The sequence below is a fragment of the Cherax quadricarinatus genome, chromosome 1 (genome assembly GCF_038502225.1).
Source record: "Cherax quadricarinatus isolate ZL_2023a chromosome 1, ASM3850222v1, whole genome shotgun sequence".
Classification (NCBI taxonomy): domain Eukaryota; kingdom Metazoa; phylum Arthropoda; class Malacostraca; order Decapoda; family Parastacidae; genus Cherax; species Cherax quadricarinatus.
The window spans coordinates 94,606,687-94,625,390 of record NC_091292.1 but is presented as its reverse complement, the minus strand read 5'-3'; the positions used below and the strand labels follow the sequence as shown (position 1 = coordinate 94,625,390).

At 39.7% G+C, this 18,704-nt stretch overlaps 2 protein-coding genes across 8 annotated transcripts in view; one reads left to right on the top strand and one right to left on the bottom strand.

Annotated features, from left to right (window-relative positions):
• LOC128689879 (uncharacterized) overlaps positions 1-9,755 on the bottom strand; it is a 28,762-nt gene extending 19,007 nt beyond the window's left edge. Inside the window, exon 1 of one of the 2 annotated variants that reach the window (XM_070084473.1) lies at positions 7,873-9,755. In XM_070084473.1, coding sequence (XP_069940574.1) covers positions 7,873-9,317 — 1,445 coding nt within the window. In that variant the 5' untranslated portion in view covers positions 9,318-9,755. The remainder of the gene's footprint in view (positions 1-7,872) is intronic. The other variant, XM_070084476.1, reaches the window with a different exon arrangement.
• LOC128689855 (uncharacterized) overlaps positions 1-18,704 on the top strand; it is a 483,205-nt gene that overhangs the window by 313,330 nt on the left and 151,171 nt on the right. The gene's annotated exons all lie outside the window — the stretch shown is intronic.

The following is an 18,704-nucleotide window of genomic DNA, read 5'->3' as shown; positions in this document are numbered from 1 at the left end:
GGGTTAAATCCTATGAAGGTAGTAGAGGTAGAGAGGGAGTCAGTCATGGTCGGTGTTGTTGTTGCAGCGTCAGCTTGGTTGGGTGTTGAGGGTGAGTCGGCCATGTTTGTTGTTGTTGATTTATTTATTTATTTACAATTTGAGCATACATACAGAGGTACAAAAAAAATACAGATAAGAGCAGCATGCCAAAGCCACTTATACTATGCTTAGCATTTCGGGCTGGCTTAAAATTAACTAAGCAATGATGAAATCAGTGATAATACATTATTGTAAACAGATAACTATAAAGCACAAATGAGTATTACAAAGACAGGTCATATGGTTGCATGCATTGTTGTACATTCAGTCGTATGGAGTATTCTGTTAGGTAGTGTATTTAAAAAAATAATAAAGTTAGATTGGGTTTTAGGTTTAACATTTATATGATATAATTGTGAGAAACATTTAAGATATACAATTTATAAGGTTCAGTTATTCAGTATTTATTTGGTTTTGGGTGAGTAAGTGATCTTTGAGAAGAGACTTGAATTTATAAACAGGTAGTGTTTCTTTTATATTTACAGGTAATGAATTCCAGATTTTAGGGCCTTTTATGTGCATTGAGTTTTTGCATAGTGTGAGATGGACACGAGGAACATCAAAGAGTGATCTGTGCCTTGTGTTATGGTCATGTGTTCTGTTGAGGTTGGCAAGGAGATGTTTGAGGGGAGGGTTAATATCAGAGTTAAGTGTTCTATGTATGTAATAGGTGCAGTAATAAGTATGGATGTTTTGTATGGTGAGTAGGTTTAGTGTATTGAATATTGGAGGAGTGTGCTGCCTGTAGTGAGAATTTGTTATCATTCTAACTGCAGCCTTTTGTTGGGTAATTAGTGGTCTGAGATGGTTAATTGTTGTTGAGCCCCATGCACAAATTCCATAGGTGAGATAGGGGTAAATAAGAGAGTGATATAGGGCCAGGAGGGCTGACTGTGGAACATAGTACCGTATCTTCGATAGTATGCCTACAGTCTTGGAAATTTTCTTAGAAATTTGTTGTATATGTGTATGAAATTTGAGTCTATTATCAAGGTGGATACCTAAGAATTTTCCCTCTGTTAGCTTTGTGATAGGTAATCCGTTTATCATTATGTTAAGAGGGACATCTGTAGCTCTGTTACCAAACTGAATGAAGTAGGTTTTGTCAATGTTTAGTGTAAGTTTGTTAGTCCTCATCCAGGTAGATATTTTCTGTAATTCGGTATTTACAGTATTGGCTAGGGTGACTGGGCTCGGGTGAGAGAAGACGTATGTAGTGTCATCTGCAAATAGTGTGGGTTTGAGTAATTGCGAAGCATTTGGAAGGTCATTTATGTATAGGAGAAAGAGAAGAGGGCCAAGGACACTTCCCTGTGGGACACCAACTGTAATTGGTTGCGCAGAAGAGTTTGCCCCATTTGCGTACACATATTGGCTTCTGTTGCTGAGGTATGACTTGAGGTAGTTGAGGGAGTGCCCTCTTATACCATAGTGTGACAATTTTACGTGGAGCAAGTCATGGTCAACTGTATCAAAAGCTTTATGTAAATCAATGAAGATCCCCAGTGGGACTTCTTTTTTCTCTATTGCAGTGTATATATGTTCTAGCATGTGTATAATAGCATCATTAGTATTTTTATTAGGCCTGAATCCAAATTGGCAGGGGTTGAGTATGTTTTGGGAGATAAGGTAGGAGTAGATTCGTTTATGAATTAATTTTTCGAAGATTTTTGAGAGAGGGTGTAAGTTGGATATTGGCCTATAGTTATTCAACTCTGTTTGGTCTCCTCCTTTGTGGATCGGGGTGACCCTTGCTATTTTGAGTACTGTAGGGAAGGTGGAGGATTCTATGGATTTGTTAAAGAGTGTTGCAATGATTGGTGATAGCACTTGTGACAGTTTTTTGTATATAAAGGGTGGTAAGGTATTTAAATCTCCTGCCTTGTTTTTTTTGTGCGTTGATAATAAGGGAGACTTCGTATGGGTTAGTCGGAGCTAGGAACAGTGTGTTCGGGTAGTTGCCGGTGAGGTAGTCATTTGGTGGGGTATCTGAGCTTGGGATTTTATTGGATTTGATGCGTCGCTCTAGGTTGTAAGGGAGGTGGATGATGCACCGGCGTCCTGCTGGGTCGTCCTAAGGAATAGTCGATTTCTAGGTGCTGCTTTGCTGGTCTTAGTGCTGTTTCTTCTATTAGTTGGTCTCATAGTAGTATAGGAGTTGCTGTTGTTAGATGAAGAAACTAAGATAGTTAAGAGCTTGGAGTTGGTAGTAGTCTGGCAGCGGGGTTGTGCTCGGAGATGGAGGGGCAGTCTTCACTTCAATCCGTAGTTTTTCGGTTTGTAGGTATCGCTGTTGATTGTCTTAGGTCATGCTGGGTACTACGTACGTTAGTGCAGTTAAGAGTGCAATTAGGCCATCATAGAAGCGTTGGTGGGCTCTGCAGGTGAGAAAAATATCAGAGCTTGCTGCCTCTGCTGCCGCTGCCGCTGCCGCAGCGTATTTGTATCCATGACGCTCTAATCCATAGGACCACGCAATCCTACAAGAATCACGCACCCAGCAGAGCTAGGTGTTTTACCGAGATCCGAAGACATACAGTGGTGTGGGTGCCTCTGAGCTAATTTCATTCTACTAAGAGGCATCCACACCACTGTATGTCCTCGAATCACGGTAAAATACCTAGCTCTGCTGGGCGCGTGATTCTTGTAGGATTACATGGTCCTGTGGGTTAGAGCATCATGTGTGATTTTTGCTCACCATGGGGCGGGCCAAAATGACAAGGGCTCGAATCCTCAGTTAGTCGCAGTGTTTTTATTGATTCAATAGCCCTCGTTCGTGATTACAGTAATATAAAATACTGCTCGTGGAGGCTAGTACACCAAATGGGGAGTAGAATGAAATTAGCTCAGAGGGACCCACACCACCATATGACCTCGGATCACGGTAAAACACCTAGCTCTGCTGGGTGCGTGATTCTTGTGGTATCATGTGGGAGTTCGAACACGTGGATAGGGTAAAGTAATACTCACGTAGGCTGGTAGTACGTATAATTACGGATAATGTGGGGAGCGCCCAAACAGCTGTACCTATCTCCTTGCTCACTCTCGTCAGACTGACCGCCGCCCACAGTACCCATATGTGAGGGGATCTTTGAATACTGCTGTGGTCAGCACAATATGAATACAGACAGTGACTCAGGCAGAGACGGTTGGTAGTGAGTCATCTACTGGTACACTGGTTACTGGTAACTGGTTACTACTACTGAGAGCTCGGCGACGCTAACGTATGTCGTCCCGACATACAACTAATACAAACTAGAGATGGCAGGTGTACGGCTTGGGCTGATTCTATACAATGTCAAAGTACACAACAATTGAACATTATAACATACATAAGTAGAACATTGGAATGGAAGCTTACGTAACTGAAACTGTAATGCAATACAAGGTATAATACAGCACAACTCATCGAATGAAACTCAACAAATGAACATCGAATGAAACTCAACGTTGAGATTACAAGTGATAAAAAAGAAATTTGATCTATCGATCTGTATTCATGTGATCTACGGATTCTGAGGAAGGAATATATACAAAGAAAGAGTGTTTAACAGAAAGGCAGATTCGGTGCACTCATATCTAGACATGAGAGAGAACATGAACACAAAAAAAATTCTTGAATACTGATAAGTTGATACTGTAATTATTCATCTATACAGGTTATTTACATTTAACCCCAACTCTGCTAGGGTAAGATTGACATATGCAGAATGGGTGTCATCTCTGGGAGGATCAAACTCTGTTGCATTGGCTAACTCATGCTGTATTTGAGGCAAATCTGAATTGGATGTTACAAATGATACTTGAGGATTTCTCAATACCTGTCGTGTACGTAGGGAATAACGACATTCAGGTTGATCGTCTGACTGAGTATCAGAGGAAGAGAGTACAGGATCAGGAGGATTGTCAGAGTCTGTCACATTAGTCTGGGTTGGAACATCATTATCATCACATACTAACTTCATATGATCTAAATGCGATTCTTTATACTGACCAGTACTAATCTCTCTAACCTTATACTTATTACCAGTGATATGTTCAACTACTCGATAAGGACCAACAAACTTTTGATCAAGCTTTGGCATTGCAGACGTTTTGTTAAAGTTAATCAGCATAACTCTCGAACCTACTTTGATTTTGGATGGCTTTGCTCGAGTGTTTGCGACTCTTGTAAATTCTGCTGTTGATTTATGAAGTGTTTCACGGATTCTTCTAAAAACACTTTGAGCTAAGCTGGTACGAGTTGCTATGAAATCATCAGGGTTGTAATTTGGTTTCGGATTAGAATATAACAACTCATAAGGCAAACGTTTATCTACACCGTACAATGCATAATGTGGAGTGTCACCTATAGAAACATTGTAAGCAGAATTTATAGCACACTGCACATCAGGTATAACGTCATCCCAAGTTTCACTGTTGGGATTGATAGTGGCTCTCAAGACATAAAGTACTTTCTTATTGGTTCGTTCCACTAACCCATTGCTGGCAGGATGATGAGGAACAATGGTGGATTTAGAGATCTTGTACAAGGTGCACAAATTTTCAAGAATTTCATTACAGAATTCACCTCCATTATCTGTTACTAGGGACTTAGGGGTGGTATGCCTGCAGATAATGCGTTCTTTAAACGCTTTAGCTACTGTCTCGGCAGTCTTATCTGCTATAGGAACTAACTCACAATATCTGGTGAAATGGTCTACCATAACACACAGATGTTTGTTGCCTTGGAGGGAACATTGGAAATTAGTTAACAAATCTAGCGCAACTCTTTCCCAAGGTTCGCTAGTAGTTGGATACACTTGGATTGGATTAGGGCCATTAGCATTGCCTTTATGTTGCATGCAGACACTACATTTCTTAACATACTCAGAAATATCAGTTGCCATACGAGGCCAAAAGTATTTCAATCTGGCTTGTTTTACTGAACGATCCATACCAGGGTGTGCAACACCTGGTACATCGTGAACTAGCTGTAAAGCTACATTCACTAGTGACTGTGGAATTACTAACTGGTATACTCTTCTGCTAGGAGTACCCAACTCGGCTGTTCGATACAGTAATTCTTGGTTCATGACAAAGTCACTGATGGGTGCTGGTGGCTTCACAGTCAGAATAAGATCTTCCTGGAGCAGGAATCGAATCACACCAGACCACATGGGATCTGTTCGTTGAGCATTCTTTACATCTTCAGCACTAAATGGAGGGTCTGCAGTTACTATACTAACATGTCGCGATAAGGCATCTGCGACTACATTTGACTTGCCAGGTAAATGCTCAAAGGTGGGATTGAACTCTTGGATAGTCAAGGTCCATCTGGCTAACCTTCCAGTAGGTTGTTTGTTCTGGAATAAAGGTATCAGTGGAGCATGGTCTGTCAAGACATGAACAGAGTAGGATCACGGTAAAACACCTAGCTCTGCTGGGTGCGTGATTCTTGTGGGATTGCATGGTCCTGTGGGTAAAAGCGTCGTGTGTGATTTTGGCTCACCATGAGGCACACCAAAACGACATGGGTTCGAATCCTCGGCTAGTCGCAATGTTGTTATTGATATATATATATATATATATATATATATATATATATATATATATATATATATATATATATATATATAATCTTGGGATCGTGGGAAAAACATGCCACACGTTTCCTTAAAGAACTGGGTTCCAGACTCATCGACACCACTAGGGACCAGAGGGCAGCCACTTTCATGTTTCCGTGCCTCAGCGTGGCCATCCAGAGGGGAAACGCATGCTGCATACTGGGCTCGCGTCCAGCTTCGCAGGAGTTTGAGGAGATTCATAACCCTTGATATATTGTACCAATGTACTCATGTTTGTGTTTTCTATCAATGTATTCTGTCTATTAATATAGTACATATATAATATAAAATATAGGGGGTGGTAGAAGAAAATATTCAAACAGCTCCGGGAAGAACCTTGGGGTTTCCCTGAGGTACTTTTATTGTCTTCTCTGAGGATGAGGGTCCCCAGTAAAGTTCTAGAGGTGGTACCTCCATATATGTATATATATATATATATATATATATATATATATATATATATATATATATATATATATATATATATATATCCAAATATTCTTCCTTGAAGCCTTTTTATCCACTTCTCCGAGGCTATGGGTCCCACAATTTACAACAGAGCTGGAACCCATCCTGTATATCTATATATATATTATTATTATTATTATTTTTTATTATCACACTGGCCGATTCCCACCAAGGCAGGGTGGCCCGAAAAAGAAAAACTTTCACCATCATTCACTCCATCACTGTCTTGCCAGAAGGGTGCTTTACACTACAGTTTTTAAACTGCAACATTAACACCCCTCCTTCAGACTGCAGGCACATATATATATATATATATATAAATGTGAGTAGTCACGAATGCGCTTGGAATTTCTCTATTTTTTCATAGTGGTTGTTTTGCATATTTTGAAATCACCTGTTTACTGTGATCTTATTGCATATATATATATATATATATTTTTTTTTTTTTTTTTTTTTATTTATTTATTATCACACTGGCCGATTCCCACCAAGGCAGGGTGGCCCAAAAAAGAAAAACTTTCACCATCATTCACTCCATCACTGTCTTGCCAGAAGGGTGCTTTACACTACAGTTTTTAAACTGCAACATTAACACACATATATATATATATGTGTGTGTGTGTGTGTGTGTGTGTGTGTGTGTATGTATAAAGCACGTCGTCGTGCCTAATAGGTGAAACTTGCGATATTGGTTTAAATAACGCTTTTCTTGCCAGATAAGGCAAGCGAAAATTTGTGTGTAATAATTTTCCCAAAATCATTCTGAACCTAACGAAAAAAATATATTTCATTGTGTTTGCTTATTATTAAATTACTGTAAACTTATCTAAAATATATTTAGTTGGATTAGGCCAAAAAAAATTGCGCTTGTTATAATAAGGTTAGGTAAGTTTTCTAAGGTTCTTTTGGTACAAAATTATTAATTTTTAAACTAATATAAATGAAAAGAAAAATCTTTAAACGTATAAGAGAAAATTTTATAAAGGACTTAATTTTAAATTAGTTCTTGCTAATTGATCAGTTTTACCTTTTCAACGCTATATATATATATATATATATATATATATATATATATATATATATATATATATATATATATATATATATATATATATATATATATATATTGTGTGTGTGTGTGTGTGTGTATGTATAAAGCACGTCGTCGTGCCTAATAGGTGAAACTTGCGATTTTGGTTTAAATAACGCTTTTCTTGCCAGATAAGGCAAGCGAAAATTTGTGTGTGTAATAATTTTCCCAAAATCATTCTGAACCTAACGAAAAAATTTCAGTTGAATAACGTTGCCTTTTTTGAATTTGTAAAAAGTATTTCTAGGAATTTTAAAAGTTATCAGTTAAGTGTTTTGGGTATTTTAGATTATTAACTATTTCATAAATCTTCAAGATCTCTTCATCTATGAACTCTGGGCTGCAAATACGCAAAGCTCTCAAAAACACTGATGAGAATACAGAAAGTTTAACTATCATGATGTGAAGAATAATAGTGCCCATAAGAACAGCTATTTATTTTAATAATTTATTATTCACACAAAAAAAAAAACGAAAAAATTGTGGGTAATGTAGCACTGCAAATGTGCCTGAAGCTAAACAGTATGACAAATCTAGCTATTGTACTTAACCAAACAGCTACCTGCTGAGTATTTGAACAGTTTTATAGTACCAGAGACATAACTCAAAAGTTTATCATTGACTTACTTGTCGCTCTGATAATGAGGAAGAACAATGCCATAATTCTTTTTGAGGAAGTTCAGCGTATTTTCATAGGAGTTCTTACAACCCTCCAATTCTTGCTGCAGGATGATGATCATTTTACTTAGGTTATCTTTCTCTTTACTTAGGTTATCGTTCTCTTTACTTAGGTTATCTTTCTCTTCATGCTCTTTATTATACATTTTAGTTAGCTCCTGGACCTTAGCTTCTAATTTCTCCATCTTTTCCTTGTTCCTGTCTCTGCAGTTCTTGGCCCTGATAGCATCTCGACGCTTTTTTTCTTCCTCTTTATTGGTGTAGGGTTCCTGACGTTCATATGCCTTGTTTCTGGTAGAACGCTGTTTTTTTCGAGAACGACTTTGCAGATCTTGTGGTGGTTTCGATCCTGGGCATGTCACGACACTGGTCCCGGTCGAGAGTTCTGAAGTCGTAGGGAAGACATTCCCGTTGGAACAAATTCCTTCATCGCTGACTTCAGGGATGCACATAGTACCCTTGGTATTGTGCTCGATAATGTTGCCTTCGTCTTCATTTAACACACATGTTTCTCTTTCATTAAGCGTTGAATTGGGGCTGATGAGTATATTTGGTGTCGAATTAGTTCCTGAAAGATGATGCAGTGATGAACCACAATCTTGCAGATTCAAGCTATCGTTGTTGGCATCACGACCTGCTCCAGAGTTCATTTGCCATTGCCTATTGTTCAGAGGTTCAAAGGAATTAAACGGAAAGGTTGGGGATGTAAGCATTCCCTGCTGAACTTCTTGCTCAGCATTTCTTCCGATATAGTTCAAAGCTCTACTTCCAGATTTTCCCTCTTGCGACGGCCCAGGAGGGCTATTAACACTGGGAAATTCATAATATGATAAATTGTCCATATCAGGTAAATATAAATTATTATAGTTAAAAGGCTGGCTCCCTGAACTTTCACGTGGCTTAATGTAAAAGTTATCCAAAATTTGATCGCCACTGGCTGTTGCGTTGCTTTGCTGTGTGTCTGCATTAGTATGGGCTGGTGGTGTCATGATCTCTTGTTGGGGTGGTACATTAAGATTCCTAACATCTGGTTGTGATGTTTGAGAGTACTGCGTTTCTGAAGTACAACGCTGTAGACCTCTGGTGTCTGTTGTATTACTAAGAGAGTAGCAGTCATTTCCATCTGGTTGAGTATTATGCTGTGAGTAACTGCATGTTGTTAAGGGTGTGTAAATCCCCGGGAAGGCGCCATAATGTACACCTACACTCTGATGAATGGAAGATTGGTAATTGACCTCCCCTTGTGGAACTGGAGTCTCCACCGATCGAGCTACATTAGTAGGCTCAGTGTTACTGACATGTACATTAGTTAAGTCATCAATCGAAGTATCCAACATTTCCTCAGCATCATCAAACGAGAGGAGTTCTTGGGTCCCAGGTGATCCGTCCATCATTGTAAATTTATAAAGGAAAATAACTTGACGTATTTATCGTAAGATGGATCTTCAATGGGCTTAGAACGATGATCGAACAACAAATAAAACTGCTTATGACGATGCTGTGGACGGTGGTCTCGATGAAAAGAAGTGCGAAAGTATAACAGTCGGTATTAATGGCGGCCAGTGCAGCAGCATCCGTATACAGTAATCTGTGGTCTCACTCATTTATCCTTGAAAAGTTTTACCATCCTCTAATCCTCACAACAATTTCAAGTAGAATCTCACAAGTAAGCATATTTCATCGCCAATCTTAAGGTACATTGAGCTCTATGGTTCTGGAACTGGAGATACTTTAGAGATAAACACTAGCACTACGAATATTGAGAGAGAAACAGTGAAGGCACTCAAGGAATGACTAAGTCATCTCAAAGTGTGAGTGCAACTAGTGGCAGCCAACAACATGGCGCGCTTCACCAGGTGCAGATGTTGTACCGCACTGGGGAATATGTACTTTATACTGACATACCAATATCTGGCAACATAGTTGCATATTTAATAAAAATGTTAAATAGCTTATGGACCTAATGTAACTTTGAAGACATTTTACGTATTGTAATAGCGCTATCGTAAATGTGCTAGCCTCGTACAGGGCGCACCAATACGCCCTGTTCTTCCACTTGACTGAGTTTTCCTCACGTATTAACTCGTTCTCAATTTACTTCGTCAATATTTTGACGTGCTTCTCAACGTCATTTTCTTAAGTTAACGCTTCCTATTTGTACTTGAAGACTGCTTTCTTCATTTTAAATTAGGTTAAATTAGATTAGGTTACATTGGGTTAGTTATATTTTGCCACTAAGCAAATAGTTTACTGTGCATCTCACAACCTTCCTGTGGACGCAGTAATGTATATTTAATTAACAAGTATGAAGTGTGGCTGTGGTGCACCTCGCTACTAGGTTACCGGGTAAAAACACGAACTTGGAATTTTAGCTGTTTTTTTTTTCTTTTGATGCGAGTATGTGCTAATTCAAATTTATATTCTACACATACACGTGGTTTGATCAAGCATTACGATTTGATGCGATTTGTTAAGTCCAGCTGCACTGTGGACCTACGGGGGAAAACGTAATTATGAGAGTAACGTTAACTCCATAACAAATACATTTAAAAAACAAATGAAGGATTTACTGGCTGCCCTTATTGCTGAAGCATCAAGACTCCATTAATCCTGGAACTAAATAACCCACACGGATCTAATATTTTACATAATAATAATAATATGAACCATACGGTTTTACTGCTGTCCCACCCAGATAATCATTTTATGAAGATGTTAGGAAAGAAACACGATCTTTTTTGCGCCAGCGAACCTCCCCCCTCCATCACTCTCTGGGAAGGTGCCTTGATAATGGTGATAAGCTCTTTACCGAAGGAATTGAGCCTGTCTTCCACTTGGATTGAATCTGATTGTCAACCATTCCCCAAGTGCTGCATGAACCCTACGGGGTTTAAGACTGGCCTTGATGCTGAACGATGGAGATTGCTGAGGAGGGGATGGTGAGGTGGATTTTGATATTTAGAGAGGATTGAGCAACATAATTACAAAGAGGGCATATTAATCTGGGGTGGAGGGATGGAGAGATAGGGTCGTTTGAGGAATGGCTGGAGAGAGGGTGTGAAGGTTTTGAACGGCAGGGGCTTGAACATCCAACAAGGCTTATGTGAGCGTATTAGGAGTGGGAGGCAGTTTTTTTTTTTTTATTTGACCTGCTGTTGGTAGGCGAGCAAGATAACATTTATGAAAGGATACAAGGGAAACTGATTAGCCGGACTTGAGTCTTGCAGGTGGAAAATACATTGCCTCCACTTTGAAGGACGGGTGGGGATGTTGGGGTCTGGAGAGGCATCTGAACGGTGATGTCAGCATACCTCTGGTAGGACAGTGAGTGAGTGGCTGTGTTGCTTCACCCTATCTTGGTGGGAGACGGCCGGAGAGTTTAAAAAAATAGAAATCAGTAAACTAATATCGATACATTCAAATTCAAATTCAAAGTTTATTCTCTATAAGGATTACAATGCTGAGTTTACAGAATTTGGTTATTGTGTGGTTTACATGTAGTAAAATAATAATTGGTAGGTAAGACACATAGGCAACAGTTAGGCAACTTTATTCCGAAACGTTTCGCCTACACAGTAGGCTTCTTCAGTCGAATACAGAAAGTAGGCAGGAACAGTAGAGATATGAAGACGATGTAATCAGTCCATCACCCTTGAAGTCGTAGAATTTGAGGTTATCAGTCCCTCGGCCTGGACAAGTTCAGTTCCATAGTCAGGAACTATCTGAAGATCAAGCGACAGTGCGAAACTTAAATACTGTCGGAAGGAGAGGTGCAGAGTAGTAGTAGTAGTGAGAATGTAACCACTGAAGAAGTCTACTGTGAAGGCGAAACGTTTCGGAATAAAGTTGCCTAACTGTTGCCTATGTGTCTTACCTACCAACCTGTCGGTATTGTATACCATTTTGATGTTCATCTTGTCAGACACTGAAACACATGGCCTCTTGGTACAGAAAACGCCTGGGTGAGTGAGTGTAAGTGTGAACCACCATGTGGTATTCGTATAATTAGTTGACAGGGTGTATCAGGGAGATAAGATGTTTTCTGATGGTAGTTTTGAAGGTGATGAATGTGTCTGCAGTTCTAGAGTTCTCAGGTAGGGTGTTCCAGATTTTAGGGTCTTTGACATACATTGAATTTTTGTAAAGGTTTAGTCGGACACGGGGAATGTCGTAGAGATGTTTGTGTCTGGTGTTATGCCTGTGGGTTCTGTCACAACTATCAAGAAAGCGTTTTAGGTCAAGGTTAATATTGGAATTTAAGGTCCTGTAGATGTAGATTGCACAGTAGTAAGTGTGGATGTACTGAACAGGGAGTAAGTTTAGATCTATGAAGAGTGGGGGAAGGGGTGTTGCCAGGGATGGGATTTAGTGATTATTCTTACTGCGGCTTCTTGTTGGGTTATTATTGGCTTTAGGTGTGTTGCTGCAGTTGAACCCCAAGCACAGATAGCATAGGTGAGGTATGGATATATAAGTTAATGGTATAGTGTGAGAAGGGCAGTTTGCGGCACGTAGTATCGTATCTTGGAGAGGATCCCAACCGTTTTGGATACTTTTCTGGTTATGTGTTGGATATGGGTGCTGAAGTTCAGGTTGTTGTCGAGGTATAGGCCTAGGAATTTGCCCTCATTATGCCTGGCAAGTAGAGTGTTGTCGATCTTAATGTTAATTTGCGCATCTCCTGCTCTGTTACCAAACATAATGTAGTAGGTTTTGTCAGCGTTAAGCGTAAGTTTATTGGCTGTCATCCAAGTCGATATTTTGATCAGCTCCTCATTAACAATGGTGTTGAGGGTGGCAAGATTAGGGTGAGAGATGACATAAGTCGTGTCGTCAGCAAAGAGAATGGGGTTCAGGTGTTGAGATATGTTTGGAAGATCATTGATGTATATGAGGAAGAGCAGGGGACCAAGGACACTTCCCTGCGGAACTCCAGTATCAAGTGGCTGTGTTGTTGATGCTGTGTCTTTAATGGTGACATACTGATACCTATTAGTAAGGTAAGATTTGAAATATGCAAGTGCATGGCCTCTTATACCGTAGTGATCAAGTTTGTGGAGTAGGATGTCGTGGTCTACTGTGTCAAAAGATTTTCTTAGGTCAGTAAAATTCCTAGTGGATATTCCTTATTTTCCAATGCTGTGTAAAGCAGATCTAGCATTTTTATGATTGCATCGTTAGTGCTTTTATTTTTCCTGAATCCAAATTGGCAGGGGTTGAGTATGTTTTTTGCCGTTATAAATGAATATAGTCTCCTGTGCACGAGTTTCTCAAAGATTTTGGATAGCAATGGTAAGTTTGATATTGACCTATAGTTGTTTAAATCTGTAGGGTCACCACCTTTATGTATTGGTGTAACCCTTGCCGTCTTGAGTAGGTTCGGGAAGGTGCTAGTTTCTAGTGACTTGTTAAAAAGTAATGAGATAGTATGCGAGAGGACATGGGCCGCTCGCTTGTACAATAATGATGGGACATGAGACAGATTCCCTGAGTTATTTTTAAGTGACTTTATAATCTCAGTGACTTCCATGGGCTCAGTTGGAGCAAGATAGAAGGAATTTGGGAAATTCCCATCTAGGTAGTCCCCGGCATGGGCATTGGTACGTGGGATTTTATTGGCGAGATTAGAACCTATGGTTGAGAAGAAGTCGTTTATCTTGTTAGCTGTGTCAGTGGGTTGCAGTGGTGTTTCATTAGGTTTAGTTAGGACAATATTCTTGTTTTTTTTTCAGTTTGTGGGTCCCTAGAATCTGCGAGAGAGTTTTCCAGGTCTTTTTTATATCTCCTCTTGTGTCAGTGAATCTACTGGAGTAGTATAGTTGTTTGACTTTCTTTATTACTTTGGTGAGGACTGATGAATAGTGTTTAATAATATCTTTGTGTATTAAGCCCTGTCTATATTAGTAGTCATAATTTCTACAGGAGCATCCCTTCCGGTTTAGGGCCTTCCACTGGAGCATCCCTTCCGGTTTAGGGCCTTCCACTGGAGCATCCCTTCCGGTCTAGGCCTTCTACAGAGACATCCCTTCCGGTCTAGGACCAGCAGCTGGAGGGTCACCTTTTCACACCTAGGTGTTACTTCCGGTTTTGACCATGACCTCGCCCTCGAGACTACCTCACCCTTGACCCCCCAACCAATACCCCCTCCCACGACCCCCCCCCTTCGCGACCCCGCCGTAGCGCCGCACGCCGCCCGCTCGCCCGCCCGCGCCCCGCCCGCGCGCCCGCCCGCGCCCTTCACGACCCCCGCCCGCGCCTTCTGCTGCGCCTTCTGCAGCGTCATCCGGATCGCCCCCGCGCCTCGAATTTTTTTTTTCTTATGATCTCCTCGGATCAAGTTTTTTGGATTCCCCCCTATGGGGTTTTGATAATACAAGTGACGTCGAGTATTCTCTCTCATTAATGTTTTCGAAATTCTTATGATCTCCTCGGATCTCTCACTTTCACTCCCACCCCAAAATTTCTCGGACTCCATCTCCTTGGATCACCCCCCTCTGGGGGTAAAGCACAAATGAACTCCTCCTATGGGGGCATGACTACAGGTCTAAACATCTTCCCCTTATTATTTTAAAATGAACTAAAAGTTTCCTCTCATTAAGTCAAATGACAAGAAGGGTGTTTACTCGGCGGTCAGTGACGTCAGTATTCTCTCAAAGTTAAATGAACAAAAAGGACCACGCGCACACTGAATTTAGTTCATTAAAGTTAATAAGGGGATATAGTACCTACATCATAGGGAAAACATTTTCACTCTTAACCCAGGTTAATCCAAATAATTTCACATTTTTGTTTCGTTAATACCCACAATTTCTTTACAACACAAGTCTAGACATTTTTTTTAACTATTTCATCTCAGGTCACTCCCCCACGAAGTAACCTCCTCCCCACCCTCCCGAACCCTCACACTCCAACCAACACCTCACAATTTTCACTCATAACCCCCAATTTTTCTCGTTTTAACCCTTTTAGTTCATTAAAGTTAATAAGGGGATACAGTACATCAGAAAGTCACCACATCGCTTACATCCACTTTCGTTAAATTCACTACTCACAATTTTACATATTACGAAGTTAAATACGCACTTTTACTTTGAACACCTTCAAAACACTCTCTTAAATCATTTGAATACTCACAAAAATACCTTTATACATTTCCAAACAACACTGAAATACTCCAAAACATCATTCGAACACCCCCAAAATCACCTCTGAATACTCCCAGAACACCTTCATAAGTACTCTTGCACATCATTTGAACACCTTCATAAGTACTCTCATAATCATTTGTACACCTTCAAAAAACACCTTTGAATACTCACATAAACACCCTTGAACACCTTCAAAACACCTTTGAATAACCTCAAAACACCTTTGAACACCTTCAAAACACCTTTGAACACCTTTGAACATTTCCAAAAACACTATTTGAGTACTCCCAATTACACCACTGATTACTACTAAAACACCGCTGAATTCAATCAAAACACCCTTCAACACCTTCAAACACCCTTGAACACCTTCAAAACACTCTTGAACACCTTCAAAAACACCTTTGAACATTTCCAAAACACAATTTGAGTACTCCCAATTACACCACTGAATACTACTAAAACACCGCTGAATTCAATCAAAACACCCTTCAACACCTTCAAAACACCTTTGAACACCTTCAAAACACCTTCAAAAACACCTTTGAACATTTCCAATCAACACTGAAACACTTCCAAAAAAAACACAATTTGAGTACTCCCAAATAAGATTTGTCATCTCTAATTTATCTGCACTTACACATTTCATTAAATTACAACTCATCCCTCAGTCTCCAGACTAGGCATTTTCTCGTTTTTACCCATTTAGTTCATTAAAGTTATTAAGGGGACACAATACATCAGAAAAAAAGTCACAAAAACTAACTCAATCACTTTACTTTGAACACCCCCAAAAACACTCTCATAATCATTTGAATACTCACATAAACACCCTTCAACACCTTCAAAACACCTTGAACACCTTCAAAACACCTTTGAACACATTCAAAACACTCTCATAATCATTTGAACACACTCAAAACACCTTTGAATAACCTCAAAACACCTTTGATCACCTTCAAAACACCTTTGAACACTTCCAAAAAACACAATTTGAGTACTCCCAATTACACCACTGAATACTACTAAAACACCGCTGAATTCAATCAAAACACCCTTCAACACCTTCAAAACACCTTTGAACACCTTTGAACACCTTCAAAAAAAAAACAACATTTGAACACACTCAAAACACCTTTGAACACCTTTGAACATTTCCAAACAACACTGAAACACTTCCAAAAACACCATTTGAGTACTCCCAAATACACCACTGAATACTAAAACACCACTGAATACACTCAAAACACCACCAAAATCACCATAAACTAAGATCAACACCCACATCCCACAACACCCACAACCCACAACACCCACAATTTTTTCTCGTTTTATCTAATTTCATCAGAAAGTCACAACACCCTCAATTTTTTCTCGTTTTATCTAATTTCATCAGAAAGTCACAACACCCACACCCCCCCCATTTTTTTTCTCGTTTTAACCCTTTTAGTTCATTAAAGTTAATAAGGGGACACACTACATCAGAAAAAGTCCCAACAACAACCCACTTATAACATTTTTTTTTCGGTATCTCTAGTTCGACAACAACACCCACAACACCCACATCCCACAACACCCATGAACATTTCCAAAACACTATTTGAGTACTCCCAATTACACCACTGATTACTACTAAAACACCGCTGAATTCAATCAAAACACCCTACAACACCTTCAAACACCCTTGAACACCTTCAAAACACTCTTGAACACTTTTCAAAAACACCTTTGAACATTTCCAATCAACACTGAAACACTTCCAAAAAACACAATTTGAGTACTCCCAATTACACCACTGATTACTACTAAAACACCGCTGAATTCAATCAAAACACCCTTCAACACCTTCAAACACCCTTGAACACACTCAAAACACCCTTCAACACCTTCAAAACACCTTTGAACACCTTCAAAACACCTTTGAACACATTCAAAACACTCTCATAATCATTTGAACACACTCAAAACACCTTTGAATAACCTCAAAACACCTTCGAACACCTTCAAAACACCCTTGAACACCCTTGATCACCTTCAAAAAAACAACATTTGAACACACTCAAAACACCTTTGAACACCTTTGAACATTTCCAAACAACACTGAAACACTTCCAAAAACACCATTTGAGTACTCCCAAATACACCACTGAATACTAAAACACCACTGAATACACTCAAAACACCACCAAAATCACCATAAACTAAGATCAACACCCACATCCCACAACACCCACAACCCACAACACCCACAATTTTTTCTCGTTTTATCTAATTTCATCAGAAAGTCACAACACCCACACCCCCCCATTTTTTTCTCGTTTTAACCCTTTTAGTTCATTAAAGTTAATAAGGGGCCACACTACATCAGAAAAAGTCACAAAAACAACCCACTTATAACGTCTTTTCGGTATCTCTAGTTCGACAACAACACCCACATCCCACATCACCCACATCCCACATCACCCACATCCCACATCCCCCACACACACACAGACACACACACACACACACATCCCTAACCTAGCCTAACCTAACCTAACTTATCCTAACATAACCTAACCTAACCTAACCTAACCTAACCTAACCTAACTTATCCTAACCTAGCCTAACCTAACCTAACCTTACCTAAATTATCCTAACCTAACCTAACCTAGCCTAACCTAACCTAACTTAACCTAACCTAACCTAACCTAACCGAACCTACCCTAACCTAACCTTACCTAACATAACCTAACCTAGCCTAACCTAACCTAACCTAACTTAACCTAACCCAACCTAACCTAACCTAACCTAGCCTAACCTAACTTAACCTAACCTAACCTAACCTACCCTAACCTAACCTAACCTAACCTATCTTAACCTTACCTAACCTAACCTAGCCGAACCTATCCTAACCTAACCTAAAATATATTAGAACACTTCCAAAATACATTAGAGTACTCCAGAATTACTTTGAACGACTCCATTTTTTGGATATTTCCAAATTAGTTTTGAAAACTTTATCGTAAAATCGAACATTATTTTCTTGTTGGTAAACACACTCAATGGTAGAAATATTTACTCGATTTCCGAATAGAAACACTTTCCTCGCTCTGAGAGACTCATTGTGGGTCACCCCCCCCCAACACCACTGGGGTAATGCGGTTCACACCCAAGGTAGATTTAAGATAATCATGAACACCTGCGCCAACTCAGGACAGACAGACGCCATGAAATGCGGGTAACATCCAAGGTAGAAAATCATCTCTTTCCAGACCAACTATCTATCCTAACCTAACCTAACCTAACCTAATTCCTAACCTAACCTAACCTCACCTAACCGAACCTAACCTAACTCCATCAATCACCTCTATCCTAACCTAACCTAACCTAACCTAACCCAACCTAACTCCATCAAACACCTCTATCCTAACCTAACCTAACCTATCCTAACCTAACCTAACTCCATCAAACACCTCGAATACTACCTAACTTAACCTAACCTAACCTTACCTAACCTACCGAACCTAACCTAACCTAACCTAACCTATCCTAACCAGTCCCAACCTAACCTAACCTAACCTATCCTAACCTAACCTAACCTAACCTAACCTAACTTATCCTAAGCTAACCTAACCTAACTTATCCTAACCT